Here is an 18,362-nt window from a genome sequence, read left to right as displayed (position 1 = left end):
CCATGACACCCAGGTCTCATTGCACCTCCCCTTTTCCTAAACTGCCGCCATTCAGATAATATTCTGTCTTCACGTTTTTGCCCCCAAAGTGGATAAACTCACATTTATCCACATTATACTGCATCTGCCATGCATTTGCCCACTCACCTAACCTGTCCAAGTCATCCTGCAGCCTCTTAGCGTCCCCCTCACAGCGCACACCTCCACCCAGTTTATCCCAAATCTCTGCTTCCTGTCTGCCAACCAGTTCTCTATCCACATCAGTGTATTACGCCCAATACCATGTGCTTTGATTTTGCACACCAATCTCTTGTGTGGGACCTTGTCAAAAGCCTTTTGAAAGTCCAAATACACCACATCCACTGGTTCTCCGTTGTCCACTCTACTAGTACATCCTCAAAAAATTCCAGAAGATTTGTCAAGCATGATTTCCCCTTCATAAATCCATGCTGACTTGGACCGATCCTGTCACTGCTTTTCAAATGTGCTGCTATTTCATCCTTAATAATTGATTCCAACATTGTCCCCACTACTGATGTCAGGCTAACCAGTCCATAATTACCCACTTTCTCTCTCCCTCCCTTTTTAAAAAGTGGTGTTACATTAGCTACCCTCCAGTCCAATAGGAACTGATCCAGAGTTGGAAAATGATCATCAATGCATCCACTATTTCCAGGGCCACCTCCTTAAGTACTCTAGAATGCAGACTATCAGGCCCCGAGGATTTATCGGCCTACAATCCCATCAATTTCCCTAGCACAATTTCATGCCTAATAAGGATATCCTTCATTTCCTCCTCCTCACTAGACCCTCGGTCCCCTAGTACTTCCGGAAGGTTATTTGTGTCTTCCTTCGTGAAAACAGAACCAAAGTATTTGTTCAATTGGTCTGCAATTTCTTTGTTCCCCATTATAAATTCACCTGAATCCGTCTGCAAGGGACCTACGTTTGCCTTCACTAATCTTTTTCTCTTCGCATTGCTATAGAAGCTTTTGCAGTCAGTTTGTGTGTGCCTGGCAAATTTCTTCTCGTACTCTATTTTTCCCCTCTTAATTAAACCCTTTGTCCTCCTCTGCTGAATTCTAAATTTCTCCCCGTCCTCAGGTTTGCTGCTTTTTCTGGCCAATTTATATGCCTCTTCCTTGGATTTAACACTATCCTTAATTTCCCTTGTCAGTCACAGTTGAGCCACCTTCCCTGTTTTATTTTTACTCCAGACAAGGATGTACAATTGCTGAAGTTCATTCATGTGATCTTTAAATGTTTGCCATTGCTTATCCACAGCCAACCCTTTAAGTATCATTTGCCAGTCTATTCAAGCCAATTCACACCTCAAACCATCGAAGTTACCTTTCCTTAAGTTCAGGACCCTAGTTTCTGAATTAACTGTGTCACTCTCCATCTTAATAAAGAATTCTACCATGTTATGGTCACTCTTCCCCAAGGGGCCTCGCACAACAAGATTGCTAATTAGTCCTTTCTCATTACACATCACCCAGTCTAGGATGGCCAGCTCACTAGTTGGTTCCTCGACATATTGGTCTCGAAAACCATCCCTAATACACTCCAGGAAATCCTCCTCCACCATATTGCTACCAGTTTGGTTCGCCCAATCAATATGTAGATTAAAGTCACCATGATAACTGCATGATAATTGTATGCATCCCTAATTTCTTGTTTGATGCTGTCCCTAACCTCACTACTACTGTTTGGTGGTCTGTACACAATTCCACTGCCATTTTCTGCCCCTTAGTATTCCGTAACTCCACCCATACCGATTCCACATCATCCAAGCTAATGTCCTTTCTTACTATTGCATTAATTTCCTCTTTAACCAGCAACGCCACCCGACCTCTTTTTCCTTTCTGCCTATCCTTCCTAAATGTTGAATAGCCCTGGATGTTGAGTTCCCAGCCTTGGTCATCCTTGAGCCATGTCTCCGTGATGCCAATTACATCATACCCGTTAACTGCTATCTGTGCAGTTAATTCGTCCACCTTATTCCGAATACTCCTCGCATTGAGGCACAGAGCCTTCAGGCTTGTCTTTCTAACACACTTTGCCCCTTTAGAATTTTGCTGTAATGTGGCCCTTTTTGCTTTTTGCCTTGGGTTTCTCTGCCCTCCACTTTTATTTTTCTTCTTTCTATCTTTTGCTTCTGCACCCATATCTACTTCCCTCTGTCTCCCTGCATAGGTTCCCATCCCCCTGCCATATTAGTTTAACTCCTCCCCAACAGCACTGGCAAACACTCCCCCTAAGACATTGGTTCCGGTCCTGCCCAGGTGCAGACTGTCCGGTTTGTACTGGTCCCACCTCCCCCAGATCTGGTTCCAATGTCCCAGGAATTTGAATCCCTCCCTTGTGCACCACTCCTCAAGCCACGTATTCATCTGAGCTATCCTGCGATTCCTACTCTGACTAGCACGTGACACTGGTAGCAATCCTGAGATTACTACTTTTGAGGTCCTACTTTTTAAATTAACTCCTAGCTCCCTAAATTCGTCTCGTAGGACCTCATCCCGTTTTTTTATATATCGTTGGTACCTATATCCACCACGACAACTGGCTGTTCACCCTCCCTTTTCAGAATGCCCTGCACTCACTCAGAGACATCCTTGACCCTTGCACCAGGGGGGCAACATACTGGAGTCTCTGTTGCGGCCACAAAAACGTCTATCTATTCCCCTTACAATTGAATCCCCTATCATTATAGCTCTCCCACTCTTTTTCCTGTCCTCCTGTGCAGCAGAGCCACCCACGGTGCCATGAAATTGGCTGCTGTTGCCCTCCCCTGATGAGTCATCCCCCCCAACAGTACCCAAAACGGTGCATCTGTTTTGCAGGGGGATGACCGCAGGGGACCCCTGCACTACCTTCCTTGCACTGCTCTTCCTGTTGGTTACCCATTCCCTATCTGGCTGTGTGCCCTTTGCCTGCGGTAAGACCAACTCACTAAACGTGCTATTCATGTAATTCTCAACATCGTGGCTGGTCCAGAGTAAATCCACCCGCAGTTCCAGTGCCGCAATGCGGTCCTTCAGGAGCTGCAGCCGGATACACTTCCCGCATATGTAGTCGTCAGGGACACGGGAAGTGTTCCCGACTTCCCACATAGTACAGGAGAAGCATAACATGTGGCCGAGCTCTCCTGCCATGACTTAACCCTTAGATACTTAATTTGGCAACAATGCTAAATGTTACTTACTGATAAAGAAAAGAAAAAGAAAAACTACTTACCAATCACTTATCCCCTTGGCTGTGATGTGACCTTTCGATTTCTTTTTTGCCTTCTCTCCCTGCTGCAGTTGCACCGGCTGGCCTCAGCGATGATCTGCTCCGCCTCCCGACTCGACGCTGCTGCTCCCCGGACTGACGGGCCTTTTGTAGGCCTCAGCGATCTCCCACTCCGCCTCGACACTGCTGCTCCCTGGACTGACGGGCCTCTTGTCGGCCTCAGCGATCTCCCGCTCCGCCTCGACGCTGCTGCTCCCCGGACTGACGGGCCTTTTGTAGGCCTCAGCGATCTCCCGCTCCGCCTCCCGACTCGACACTGCTGCTCCCCAGACTGACGGGCCTCTTGTAAGCCTCAGCATTCTCCCGCTCCGCCTCGACGCTGCTGCTCCCTGGACTGACAGGCCTCTTGTAGGCCTCAGCGATCTTCCGCTCCATCTCCCGACTCGACGCTGCTGCTCCCCGGACTGACGGGCCTTTTGTAGGCCTCAGCACTCTCCCGCTCCGCCTCGACACTGCTGCTCCCTGGACTGACGGGCCTCTTGTCGGCCTCAGCGATCTCCCGCTCCGCCTCGACGCTGCTGCTCCCCGGACTGACGGGCCTTTTGTAGGCCTCAGCGATCTCCCGCTCCGCCTCCCGACTCGACACTGCTGCTCCCCAGACTGACGGGCCTCTTGTAAGCCTCAGCATTCTCCCGCTCCGCCTCGACGCTGCTGCTCCCTGGACTGACAGGCCTCTTGTAGGCCTCAGCGATCTTCCGCTCCATCTCCCGACTCGACGCTGCTGCTCCCCGGACTGACGGGCCTTTTGTAGGCCTCAGCACTCTCCCGCTCCGCCTCGACGCTGCTGCTCCCTGGACTGACGGGCCTCTTGTAGGCCTCAGCGATCTCCCGCTCCGCCTCCCGACTCAACGCTTCACAGTTCATAGTTCCCCAAAAAATGTGTGCGTTTATTCATGAATGTGTCGGCACATGCGTATGTTGGTGGGGGCAGAAATTGATGGAGAATGAATTACTTTACCAGTGAATGCACAATGTGAGAAAAGGTTTGAATGATTTGAAATTATTCAAAGCCCAATTTTCAATTGTGAAAATTACTAATGAGCTTTTAGTTTCCAATCAGCAATCAGCCAGTAGCAGCCCTTATGCAACTGAACATGATGACTGTTTAAACAGTGCCATCAAGTGGCACAAGCACACGGTTCAGTGATAATAAAAGTACAGTATGCTAGAATTTAGAAAATGTTTTCCCCTCCATTGAATGGAAGCCTATACTGTGCAATAAAAGTTAAATTGAAGCTGGCATTTGAACACTAACTGTAGGACACCAACCAAGAGATTCACAAACACAGAGCTCTGCAATAATGTAGCAGTTTGAAATAGAATTTAAATTTTCAAAGGCAGCACAACATACCTTCATCAAAGTCAGCATCCTCCTCTGTATGCTGAGGGAAGGGGAAACAGTTGGTAATTTCAAGGCGATCATCTACCACAAGTCCCAGAAGAACTCCTTGGACCACTTCATTGCCTTGACCCTCCTCCTGGAAGTGTTTGATGATCTTCAGCACAACCTACAGTACAAACATGGTGACATGCCAGTGAAAACTCAACATCCAAGCATTTTGAATCCAATATATGTATACATCTATATGTAAATAACTACACAATCAAAAGGGAAGGGTGGGAAATGATTGGGGGGGGGGGGGGAAAAAAGTGGACACATGTCGTTCGGTATGGGGGGAAAAAAGGCAGGGAAATTCTCTGTGGGGCAGGAGGGGGGGGGGGGGGGGGGGGAGTTGTCAGGACCAACAAACTCTCAGGAGGGCTGGGTTGAAACTTAGCTCCTCATCTCTTTGCATGGTTGTTTTTCCTTCTCAGTAGGAGGGGAGGGGATGGATGGATGGAGGGAGGGGCTACATTTCTATATGTAGACTTGGCCGTTCAGCTCATCCCAGCATGCAGAACTCAATATAGATTCTTAACTGTCAGATTACAGTGTTGACTCCTGCTTTCCAACCCAATGCTACCTCAGATATTTGACATGGGAAAAGCTCATCACAATGCTTCCTACATCCATAACTGGTACTGGACCTGAACTGTGACATTTTAAAATGGATCTTGCCATAGACAAATGCTATCATCAATGTACATTTAATTTTAATACAAATGAAAAAAAATCACACGTGTTTTTTGGGGGAACTACATCAATGTTTATGATGCCCATAGCTCAACCATGCACAGGCTTTTTGAAATGCTGCATTGCAGAAAATATGCATGCCATTGTTTGCAGCATCTCCACTCAAATCAATAACTGCAACCATCTGTTTCATAGCTAAACAAAAAAGCATCCTAGGAACTGATTTGGCACCCCTCCCCCCCCCCCCCCCCACCAAAATTAATGTCCAGGCTGATTGTGTTGATGTACACTAACAGTTAATTACAGTAATCACAAGAAAATTCAGCACTAAAACAAAAAACAATGCATTACCTAGCAAATAATGGCCAGAAATAATAGCATCAGGTTGTTAAATCGATAAAAATTACAATAGGTCAAGCACTACAGGTTGAAGCTATTGGAAGAGAAACAACCTTTTCAAACCAAGCTAGGCAGTTATGCGCAATTACATGGTTTCATGCTCAGGACCATGGATTTACTTCTCTGGAGGTTTTCTTAACATTTGTAATAGATGTAAGCATAACGAGGGCAAACTGACTGGAGGCCAATATTGTGCAATTGTTCAAGATGAAACGTCTCAGCAATCACAGTAGACATTTTACTACGTTAAAGGGGCTGTACAAGTCCAAGTTGTTATTGTTGTAGGTGGCACGACTTTGTTTTAGAACAAGTTACTCCAAGCAATTAAGACTAACTCAGTAACTATTCCACATTAGCAAACTGAAGCTCTATGATGTTATTACAAATTAACTGTAAAAGTTAAAGATTAAAACCAAAATTACAGAGAGACTGGAGTGCAGTTCAAATCCAACCCAAGCTAATGGACAAAGCTCTTCTCTTGGTCAGGATCCTACATTAAATAAATTATTCCTACATGAACTTGTGTAGTAGGAGCTCAGTTCCTCGTGAGCACAAGGCCACCACATGAAATGCTACTAAATCAGTCATCTCAAGGCGAGGCCAAAGATGGCGGCTGTGTGTAATTAAAAACCACATTGGTGCAGGAAGAGGAGATTGAATAACATTTTACATTTCATCTTTGTGTTAAACTAATCTGGTAGTCAGCAAAAATTAGACAGGCATGCAATTTCACAACATTGACATTCTCCGCTGCTTTAACCAATTGGATGCCAAATTAACAACCTGTAAACTACCTCCCAGCATTCACACTGCTAAATCCAGCTCCCTTATCTCAACACCATGCAAACCTATTTTGTCATGGTTCGGGTTGTCAACAGGAAAGGAGATTTAGTAAATGTTGGAAGCTGGCTCACCAATAATCCAAACTAAAACAAGCTCAACACAAGAATAGCTATGGAAGATGCCATTCATGTTGATGCTAATCACAGCTACATTATTTTTAAATGGCTACTTTGCCTCATTGTACTCTTTGGAACAGTACCCAGAATTTGACTTCCAGGAGCAGAGTACAAATGAAAAATGGATTGAAAAGTACCCCTCAACTAGGTTTGTGCTGTTTTGTGGGTAAAGTCATCAATTACAGCTAAATACAGACAGGACATTAATACTTATGTATCTACACAGAAGCAAGTCAGGTTAAAGAGGAAGTCTCAAACTGAAACTATTTCCTGTTTCACTATTTCAAAATAAATAGTTCTCTATATTTTCTGTTGAAAAAATATTCACAGCATTGACTTGGAGCAATTAAAGAACAGAATAACGGAGTTCAGAGTAACATCAGTGAATAACCATTACCACGGGTGTTTTAGAAATTAAATCAATTACATTTCAATTGTTTATGTCAATTCAACTTGCTCACACCACCAACCCTAACTCCTCAAATCCATTAATACAAAAGCAAAATACTATGAATGCTGGAATCTGAAATAAAAACAGAAAATGCTGGAAATCTCAGCAGGTCAGGCAGCATCTGTGGAGAGCAACAGAGTTAACATTTCGGGTCTGTGACTGTTCGTCAGAACTTCGCCACAAAAACAGATTTAGCAGTATTGCAGAGTAAGTTTTTGCCAAAAAACACATTTTATAGTAAAGCATATTGTGCTCAGTGAAGATGCTAGTATTGAGTTGGAAAAATCTTATTTCAGGCACCCAGTGTCAGCATTAAGTATTACCAGGTGAGGTACAGAACATCCAAGTGCAGAGGGACGCTCACTGCTCTGCCCCAGTAATATGCCTCAGCCTCAGAAAAGCCCATTCTACTACACCAGTGTGACATTATTTTAATTTCCAATTCAATCTCTGAGTCAGATTTCAAATTCAGATGGAAGGTGAGAAAGTTGGATCTCTAACCAGTGTACTAAGCTTAAATAAAGGAGACTATGAAGGTATGAGGGCAGAGTTGGCTAAAGTGGATTGGGAAAATAGATTAAAGTGTAGGGCGGTTGATGAACAGTGGTGCACATTTAAAGAGATATTGCACAACACTCAAGAAAAATATATTCCAGTGAGGAGGAATGGGTGTAAGAGAAAAGATTGCCATCCGTGGCTAACTAAAGAAATAAAGGACGGTATCCAATTAAAAACAAGGGCATACAAAGTGGTCAAAACTAGTTGGAGGACAGAAGATTGGGAAGCTTTTAAAAGCCAGCAAAGAATGACTAAAAAAATGATACAGAAAGGGAAGATAGACTCCGAAAGTAAACTAGCACAAAATATAAACAGATAGCAAGAGTTTCCATAGGTATATAGGGCCCAAATTTGCCCAGGAGTTGCTCCATTTTTTTTTGGAGCAACTTGATTTTTCTGGAGTATCTTAAAAATCCCCATTCTGCACATTCAATTTACGCCAGTGTAAGTGAGTTCGTTAGGATTTTTTTTATTTTCATTTTTTTTTCTCCCCGAAAGGGGGTGTTACCAGCCACCTATGTGCCCGTTTTGGCCATTTAAGCCACTTTGCACAGTTAATATTTGGCCGAAACTAACTTAGGCCAGCGTATGTGGCCACTTGTGGCCGCACAGAAAATCCTTGCGGAGAGTTCATAAATCAGCACAGGTAGGTGATTAATGACTTGACTAAAGAATGTAAATAGGATCAAACAGCTATAGAGGACATCATATGACAAACATCGCAAAGTTAATTTACTATACAACAGAAGCATTCATGGAAGCTTAAACTACAAAAATAAAAGTAGACAAAACATATTTACGTAACTTTTTATTTGAATATTTTGAAAAAATTATCACCCCCTCCATCATCAAAACACTCTCTCTCTCTCTCTCTCTCACCCTCCCCTCCCCCCGGATCAAATGTCTCCTCAAGTCCTACCTCTGCCAGGGAAGTCAGCGAGCCGGCCGGCCGGTGCGGGAGGCCACTCAGCCGGGGATAGATGCGGGACTCTCTGCATGACGTGCAGCAGCCTGGCGCACATCGTGAGGTCACTTGGCCTGGGATAGGAGAGGACATCGGGTCCCATGCTGCAGAGGAGCTACTGCACATGCGCGAAATCTCCAGTGCGCATGGGTTGAGCTGCCGACACACTTGAGCGCAGGGCCCAAGCTCCACCCCCTAATTAAATTGCCACGCCACACCAAGCCAGGAGAGAGGCCAGACGGCCAGAATGCGGGGACAACTTTTTGGCGCCGTTTTTATCCTAGGAAGGCGACGCACCTCGGGTGAGTGCGCCAAAAATCGGCAGGGGCCAATTTTGAGCTCAAAAAAGGAAAAGAGTGGCTAAAGTAACTGTTGGTCCCTTAGAAGACAAGACCGGGGAATTAGTAATGGGGAAGATGGAGATGGAAGAAACTCTGAAACAAATATTTTGTATCAGTCTTTACAGTAGAGGACACTAACAATGTCCCAACAGTGAATAGTCATGGGGCGATGGAGGGGGGTGAGGAGCTTAACACAATCACAATCACAAAGGAGGTGGTACTCAGTAAGATAATGGGACTAAAGGCAGATAAATCCCCTGGACCTGATGGCTTGCATCCTAAGATCTTGAAAAGTAGCAGCAGGAATTAGTGGATGCACTGGTTGTAATTTACTGAAATTCCCTGGATTCTGGGGAGGGCCCGGCAGATTGGAAAACTGCAAATGTAATGCACCTATTTAAAAAAGGAGACGGACAAAAAGCAGGAAACTATAGACCAGTTAGCCGAACATCTGTGGTTGGGAAAATGTTGGAGTCCATTAATAAAGAAGTAGTAGCAGAACATTTGGAAAAGCAGAATTCGGTCAGGCAGAGTCAGCATGGATTTATGATGGGGAAGTCATGTTTGACAAATTTTCTGGAATTCTTTGAGGATGGAACAAACAGTGTGGATAAAGGGGAACCAGTGGATGTGGTGTATTTGGACTTCCAGAAGGCATTTGACAAGGTGCCACATAAAAGGTTACTGCACAAGATAAAAGTTCAAGGGATTGGGGGTAATATATTAGCATGGATAGAGAAAACAGATCAATGGTTCATTCTCGGGTTGGCAACCAGTAACTAGTGGGGTGCCGCAGGGATCAGTGCTGGGACCCCAACTATTTACAATCTTTTTTAACGACTTGGAAGAACGGACTGAGTGTAACGTAGCCAAGTTTGCTTACGATACAAAGATGGGAGGAAAAGCAGTGTGTGAGGAGGACACAAAAAATCTGCAAAAGGACAGAGACAGGCTAAGTGAGTGGGCAAAAATTTGGCAGATGGAGTATAATGTCAGAAAGTGTGAGGTTATGCACTTTGGCAGAAAAAAAAAATCAAAGAGCAAGTTATTATTTAAATGGAGAAAGATTGCAAAGTGCTACAGTACAGCAGACCTGAGGGTACTTGTGCATTGAAATACAAAAGGTTAGTATGCAGGTACAGCAAGTGATCAGGAAAACCAATGGAATTTATTGGCCATGGAATGAAGGCCTTTATTGCAAAGAGGATGGAGTATAAAAGCAGGTAAGTCTTTCTACAATTATACAGGGTATTGGTGAGGCCACACCTGGAATATTGCGTGTAGTTTTGGTTTCCATATTTACGAAAGGATACACTTACTTTGGAGGCAGTTCAGAGAAGGTTCACTAGGTTGATTCAAGAGATGAGGGGGTTGACCTATAAGGAAAGGTTGAGTAGATTGGGCCTCTACTCATTGGAATTCAGAAGAATAAGAAGTGATCTTATCGAAACGTATAAGATTATGAAGGGGCTTGACAAGGTGGATGCAGAGAGGATGTTTCCACTGATGGGGGAGACTAGAACTAGGGGCATAATCTTAGAATAAGGAGGCACCTATTTAAAACTGAGATGAAGACAAATTTATTTTCTCAGCGGGTTGTAGATCTGTGGAATTCGCTGCCACAGAGAGCTGTGGAAGCTGGGACATTGAATAAATGTAAGACAGAGATAGACAGTTTCTTAAACGATAAGGGAATAAGGGGGGCAGGGAGGGAAGTGGACCCGAGTCCATGATTGGATCAGCCAAGATCGTATAAAATGGCAGAGCAGGATTGAGGGGCCATCTGCCGACACCTGCTCCTATTTCTTATGTTATGTTCTTATGAGATTGCCAATTAGTGGCAAATTATGAACTCAGTTGAGATGGTCTAAACCTATTTCACATAGCACTCGTACAACCAGTGGACAAGAGCGGACTTTCATTCCACCGTTTGGATTGGATTTGAACCCGTATCAAAGAGGCGAAAGACTAGAGTCTAACCTACTGCGGCATTATGTTTTCTAAATTCTCCATTTTTAAATTAAGTCGTAATTTTAAAGCCACATGGCTAAACTGGCAGATACTGACCTCTAGTAACAAATTAAAATACAATATTTTAAGTGCTGTATGAAAGCAACGTTGGAGGAATATTAACACCCTGTTTGGTTTTAATTATGCACTCACTAATTTCAGTGGTAGTTAATAAAAATGATTTTTAAATTTTCATTACCTGTATAATTAATCGCAGCAACTATTTGTACTAACTCTCCCTTCTGCGCCTGCGCAAAAGCAACAGTTAGGATACCACCGACACCCACCCCCCCGCCTTGCACAGTTCCTACTAACCCTTTTTTGCGCATGCGGCCAACACTACGTTGCATCCGAACCATCCAGCAGCAGCCAAAAGGTCCGAGCAGCCGAACGCAGCCGCCGAGCCTCCCACAGACCCACCTCCAAGGAGCCACCTACAGTGCTGGGCTGAGAGGCGACGGGGGAAGAGAGACGGGGAGAGGCGACGGGGGAAGAGAGACGGGGAGAGGCGACGGGGGAAGAGAGACGGGGAGAGGCGACGGGGGAAGAGAGACGGGGAGAGGCGACGGGGGAAGAGAGACGGGGAGAGGCGACGGGGGAAGAGAGACGGGGAGAGGCGACGGGGGAAGAGAGACGGGGAGAGGCCGGAGATTGTTGTCCATCGTGGCCGGCACAGTACTTGGACTGGGGTAAGGCACTTCGGCTGCGGGAGGCACAGAGGCCGCCTCCAGTGCGCCAGTGCAGCCTTCAGCCGCCTGAGGAAAAGTGTGTTTGAAGACCAGGCCCTCAAAACTGCCACCAAGCTCATGATCTACGGGGCTGTAGTATTACCTGCCCTCCTGTATAGCTCAAAGACATGGACCATGTACAGTAGACACCTCAAGTCGCTGGAGAAATACCACCAACAATGTCTCTGCACGATCCTACAAATCCCCTCGGAGGACAGACACACCAACATCAGCGTCCTCGTCCAGGCCAACATCCCCAGCATTGAAGCACTGACCACACTTGATCAGCTCCACTGGGCAGGCCATGTAGTTCGCATGCCAGACACGAGACTCACAAAGCAAGTGCTCTGCTCGGAACTCCTTCACGGCAAACGAGCCAAAGGTGGGCAGCGGAAATGTTACAAGGACACCCTCAAAGCCTCCCTGATAAAGTGCAACATCCCCACTGACACCTGGGAGTCCATGGCCAAAGACCGCCCTAAGTGGAGGAAGTGCATCCGGGAGGGCGCTGAGCACCTCGAGTCTCATCGCCAAGAGCATGCAGAAATCAAGCGCAGGCAGCGAAAAGAGCGTGCGGCAAACCAGTCCCACCCACCCTTTCACTCAACAACTGTCTGTGCCAACTGTGACAGGGACTGTGGTTCTCATATTGGACTGTTCAGTCACCTAAGAACTCACTTTAAGAGTGGAAGCAAGTCTTACTCGATTCCAAGGGACTGCCTATGATGATTACGTTGTCCATATCGGTACCAACGACATAGGTAGAAAGAGGGATATGGTCCTGCAGGCAGATGTTAGGGAGCTCGGAGATTAAAACGCAGGACCTCAAAAGGTAGAAATTTCCAGATTTCCCGGTGCCACGTGCTAGTGACTACAGAAATAGAAGGATAGAGCAGATGAATGTGTGGCTAGAGAAAAATGGTGCAGGAAGGGAGGGCTTTAGATTCCTGAGGCATTGGGACGATTTCTGGGCGAGGTGAGACCTGTACAAGCCAGATAGGTTGCACCTCAACAGAGCAGGCACCAATATCCTCGCCGGGTGGGGGCGAGTGCTGTTAGCGAGGGTTTAACCTAGCTTGGCAAGGGGATGGGAACCCAAGAATAGTTTCAGAAGGGAAGCAAAGCTGGAATTGGAAGGCAGAAAATTAGTAAGCATGTTTGGAAGGCAGAGGAAACAAAGGCTAGAAAATAGACAACAATAAGAACATAAGAAATAGGAGCAGGAGTAGGCCACCTGGCCTCTCGAGCCTGCTACGCCATTTAAAAAGATCATGGCTGATCTGATCATGTACTCAGCTTCACTTCCCTGCCCGCTCCCCATAACTCTTTACTCCCTAAATCGCTCAAAAATCTGTCCATCTCCACTTTAAATATATTCAATGACCCCCTCCTCAGCTCTCTGGGGCAGAGAATTCCATAGATTTACAACCCTGAGGCGAAATTCCTCCTCATCTCAGTTTTAAGTGGTTGGCCCCTTATTCTGAAACTATTTTGGCCAGGAGTTGCTCTGTTTTTTTTTGAGTAATTTGGTTTTTCTGGCGTAACTTAAAAATCCTCATTTTCCACAATCAATTTGCACCAGTGTAAGTGAGTTAGTTACGATTTTTTTTGTTTCATTTTTTTTTTTCTCAACAGGGGACGTTACCAGCCACCTACACCAATTCTGCCCATTTAGGCAACTTTGGCCAGCTAATAGCTACTCCAAATCTACTTAGGCCAGCGTATGTGGCCACGTCAGAAAACCCTTGCGGAGAGTTAAAGAAATCGGCGCAGGTAGGTACATCGGAGGCCATTCGGCCTGAGATAGGGGAGAGAAGGGAAGCGGAGAGGACCAGCACCTAAAGCACCAAGCCTTACAAACCACCAAACCTTGGAAACAAAAAGTTCTAAGAATTCAATAACAAAAAAAATTGAAGTAAGTCCTTCCTTCATCTTAAAACTCAGCCTGGGAAGTCAGCGGGCCGGCCGGTGCGGGGGGGCCACTCGGCCTGGGCTAGGGGCGGGCAGGAGAACTGATAGAAATCATCCAGGTAGGCCCCTATAGCCCTGGAGCCTCAGGGTACGATTTCTAAGATTAAAATGATTAAAGCTTCAAATCGATGCATTTACCAAAGTAGGGTTAAGGCTTTTCAACATGGGTATCTAAAGAAACATGCTACTTAAACTGACTGCATCATCTGTTAATGTACACACAGCTCCCCAATAAGTAATATATTTTCCAATTTAAGTCCATAAATAGGCATTTTCCAACCAAATAGAACTAAGCAATCCGTGCAATTGCCACTCCATGCCCTTCTTCACAACATTTGGCCGGCATCAGGTCCCACACAGCAGCTGCAGCAAGACAGGGAGAGGCTGGGGGCGAGGAGCTACTGCGCATGCGCAGACGTCATGGCACTGTTTTCAGTGCAGGACGCTGGCTCCACCCCTGACTCGACTGGCCACGCTGCGCGACCTCAAGGAGGAGGGCGGACAGTGGTCAAAGTGGGAAGGAAATTTTTCGACGCACTTCTGAACGGAGAAAAGTGGCGCATCTCCGGTAAGTGCACCGAAATACGGGCTGGCCAAAATTGAGCCCAGGGTCCTTCGTTTTAGTTTCCCCAATGAGTGGAAATATCCTCTCTGCATCCACCTTGTTTAGCCCTCTCATTATCTTATATGTTTTGATAAGATCACCTCTCATTCTTCTGAACTCCAATGAGTATAGGCCCAATCTACTCAACCTATTTTAATAAGTCAACCCCCTCATCTCCAGAATCAACCAAGTGAACCTTCTCTAAACAGCCTCCAATGCAAGTATATCCTTCCTTAAATATTGAGACCAAAACTGTATGCAGTACTCTAGGTGTGGCCTCACCAATACCCTGTACAGTTGTAGCAGGACTTCTCTGCTTTTATACTCTATCCCCCTTGCAATAAAGGCCAACATTCCATTTGCCTTCCTGATTACTTGTTGTACCTGCATACTCACTTTTTGTGTTTCATGCACAAGGACCCCCAGATTCCTCAGTACTGCAGCACTTTGCAATTTTTCTCCATTTAAATAATAACTTGCTTTTCTATTTTTTCTGCCAAAGTGGATAAGCTCACATTTTCCGACGTTATACTCTATCTGCCAAATTTTTGCCGACTCACTTAGCCTGGCTATATCCCTTTGCAGATTTTGTTTGTCCTCCTCACCATTTGCTTTCCCACCTATTTTTGTATCATCAGCAATTTTGGCAACATTACGCTCGGTCCCTTCATCCAAGTCATTAATATAGATTGTAAATAGTTGAGGCCCCAGCAACGACCCTTGCGGCACCCCACTAGTTATTGTTTGCCAACCGGAAAATTACCCATTTATCCCGACTCTCTGTTTTCTGTTAGTTAACCAATCCTTTATCCATGCTAATATATTACCCCCAATCCCGTGAGCTTTTATCTTGCGTAGTAACCTTTTATGTGGCACCTTATCGAATGCCTTCTGGAATCCAAATACACCTTATCCACTCTGTTCATTACATCCTCAAAGAACTCCAGCAAATTTGTCAAATATGATTTCCCTTTCATAAAACCATGCTGTCTCTGCTTAATTGAATTATGCTTTTCCAAATGTCCCACTACTGCTTCCTTAATAATGGACTCCAGCATTTTCACAACAGATGTTAGGTTAACTGGCCTATAGTTTCCTGTTTTTTGTCTGCCTCCTTTATGAAATAAGGGAGTTTGGCAGTGCTAAATGGTACATACTTCAATGTAAGGATTCTGGGGAATAAGGCAGATGAGCTCAGGGCACAGATAAACATGTGGGAGTATGATATTATAGCTATTACTGAGACATGGCTGAAAGGGCAGGAATGGCTGCTCAACATTTCTGGTTACAGGGTTTTCAGACAGGATAGAGAGGGGGATAAAAAAAGGGGGGGGGGGGGTCGCAGTATTGATTAAACAATTACAGCTATGAAACATAGAAACATAGAAAATAGGTGCAGGAGCAGGCCATTCAGCCCTTCTAGCCTGCACCGCCATTCAATGAGTTCATGGCTGAACATGAAACTTCAGTACCCCCTTCCTGCTTTCTCGCCATAACCCTTGATCCCCCGAGTAGTAAGGACTTCATCTAACTCCCTTTTGAATATATTTAGTGAATTGGCCTCAACTACTTTCTGTGGTAGAGAATTCCACAGGTTCACCACTCTCTGGGTGAAGAAGTTTCTCCTCATCTCGGTCCTAAATGGCTTACCCTTTATCCTCAGACTGTGACCCCTGGTTCTGGACTTCCCCAACATTGGGAACATTCTTTCTGCATCTAACCTGTCTAAACCCGTCAGAATTTTAAACGTTTCTATGAGGTCCCCTCTCATTCTTCTGAACTCTGAAGACGGAAGACCACAAAGGTAACCAGTGTGTGGAGTCAGAAGACGGGGGTATGGTTCTTAAATGAATATTCTGCATCTGTTTTCACAAGAGAGAGGGACAATGCAGACATTACAATGAGGAAGAAGTGTTAAATGTTAGATGAAATAAACAGTTTAAAAAAGGAGAAAGGGATATATCGAGTAATTACAGGTCAATCAGCCTAACCTCGGGGTGGTGGGAAAAGTATCTGGAAAAATTCTGAGGGACAGGATAAATCTTAATTTGGATAGACACGGATTGATGAAGGACCGTCAGCATGGGATTTAAACATAGAAAATAGGTGCAGGAATAGGCCATTTGGCCCTTCGAGCCTGCACTATCATTCAATAAGATCATGGCTGATCATCACCTCAGTATCCCTTTTGTTACAGAAAGGTCGTGCCTGACTAACTTGATTGAATTTTTTAAAGGAGGTAACAAGAAGGGTCGATGAGGGTAGTGCGTTTGATATAGTGTATATGGATTTTAGTGAGGTCCCACATGATTTACTTTTGTGACCAGTCTAAGCCCATGGGGTCCAAGGTAAAGTGGCAAGTTGGATCCAAAATTATCTCAGAGGCAGGAAGCAAAGGGTAGTGGCCGATGGGTGTTTGTGTGACTGGAAGGCTGTTTCCAGTAAGGTTCCGCAGGGCTCAGTACTCGGTCCGTTGCTTTTTGTGGTATATATATCAATGATTTTGACTTGAATGTAGGGGGTATGATTAAGTTTGCAGGTGACACAAAACTTGGCCGCGTGGTTGATAAAGAAGAAAGCTGCGGTGGGCAGAATAGTGGCAAATGGAATTCAATCCCGAGAAGTGAAATGTAATGCATTTGGGGAGGGCTAACAAGGCAAGGGAATACACAATAAATGGTAGGACAGAGAAATGCAGAGGAACAAAGAGACCTTGGAGTGCATGTCCACGGATCACTGAAGGTAGCAGGCCAGGTAGATAAGGTGGTTAAGAAGGATTACGAAATACTTGCCTTTATTAGCCAAGGCTTGAAATGTACAAAACACTAGTTAGGCCACAGCTAGAGTATTGTGTGCAGTTCTGGTCACCACATTACAGGAAAGATGTGATTGCACGAGAGGGTACAGAAATTTATGAGGATCTGGCCTGGACTGGAGAACTTTAGCTATGAAGAAAGATTGGATAGGCTGGGGTTGTTTTCTTTGGAACAAAGAAAGAAGGCTGAGGGGAGACCTTATTGAAGTGTGTAAAATTATGAGGGGCTGAGATAGAGTGGGTAAGAAGGACCTATTTCCTTTAACAGAGGGGTCAACAACCAGGGAGCATAGATTTAAAGTAATTGGTAGGAGCGTTAGAGGGGATTAGAGGGGAAAGTATTTCACCCAGAGGTTGGTGGGGGTCTGGAATTCTCTGCCTGAAAGGGTAGTAGAGGCAGAAACCCTCACCACATTTCAAAAGTACTTGGATATGCACTTGAAGTACCATAACCTACAAGGCTACGGACCAAGAGCTGGAAAGTGGGATTAGGCTGAATAACTCTTTGTCGGCCACCGGTCACGATGGGCCGAAATGGCCTCCTTCCTTGTTGTATATTTCTTTGATTCTGTGATAAATGTGCTGCTCACTGCGTGCCTGAGGAAAGCAGACATCACTAGTATATGCAGTTAGCTGATCTCCGTCAAGGCAATAGTGGGGGAATTGCCAATTGGCCTCCGTTTCTGGTTGGGGGGAGGGGAGGGGGAGGAAAGAGAAGATCAGCCAAAGTTGCTGCTCATTCTTCGGTGACCGTGCGGAAAGGTGCACGTGTCTGCACAGCAAGCTCCAGTAAAAGATGCTCTCGCCGATCAATAGCTGCCGACACTCTTGGCTCATGTTAACAATCATCACTTCGGTGATGCCCAGGCTGCAGACCTGTACTCGAACAATCGACAACAAAAAACGAGGAAAGAAATGGATAAAACTTTTTAAAGTCTTTCTCCTCCCTCTCTCCCATCCCTGCACGCGGACCTCTCGCCGGCTCAGAGGCTCCGCCGGCACCCGCCGAACTTTTAGCTCCATTTCCCGACCGGGCCGGGCCGGGCCGGACTCACCAGTCCATCGATCTGAACCTGTTTGACGGGGGAGTCGAGCGCAGCAGCAGCGGCCGCCGCCGCGACACCTCCTTCTCGCCGAGCCGCCATCTTGGAGCAGAAAGTAGCGGAAGTGCTTTCGGGGGAAATGTGTCCG

General features: G+C 45.6%; 1 protein-coding gene across 1 annotated transcript in view; it reads right to left on the bottom strand.

The window, feature by feature from the left end:
• The window catches only part of eif3hb (eukaryotic translation initiation factor 3, subunit H, b), a 151,225-nt gene extending 132,886 nt beyond the window's left edge, over positions 1-18,339 (bottom strand). The window contains exons 1-2 of the mRNA XM_070882281.1: positions 18,227-18,339; positions 4,649-4,805 (exon numbers count right to left, since the gene is read on the bottom strand). Coding sequence (XP_070738382.1) covers positions 4,649-4,805; positions 18,227-18,316 — 247 coding nt within the window. The 5' untranslated portion in view covers positions 18,317-18,339. The remainder of the gene's footprint in view (positions 1-4,648; positions 4,806-18,226) is intronic.
• Between the last annotated feature and the right edge of the window lie 23 nt (positions 18,340-18,362).

This window comes from Pristiophorus japonicus, chromosome 1 (genome assembly GCF_044704955.1).
Source record: "Pristiophorus japonicus isolate sPriJap1 chromosome 1, sPriJap1.hap1, whole genome shotgun sequence".
NCBI classification, from domain to species: domain Eukaryota; kingdom Metazoa; phylum Chordata; class Chondrichthyes; family Pristiophoridae; genus Pristiophorus; species Pristiophorus japonicus.
This window is presented reverse-complemented; position numbering and strand designations above follow the sequence as displayed.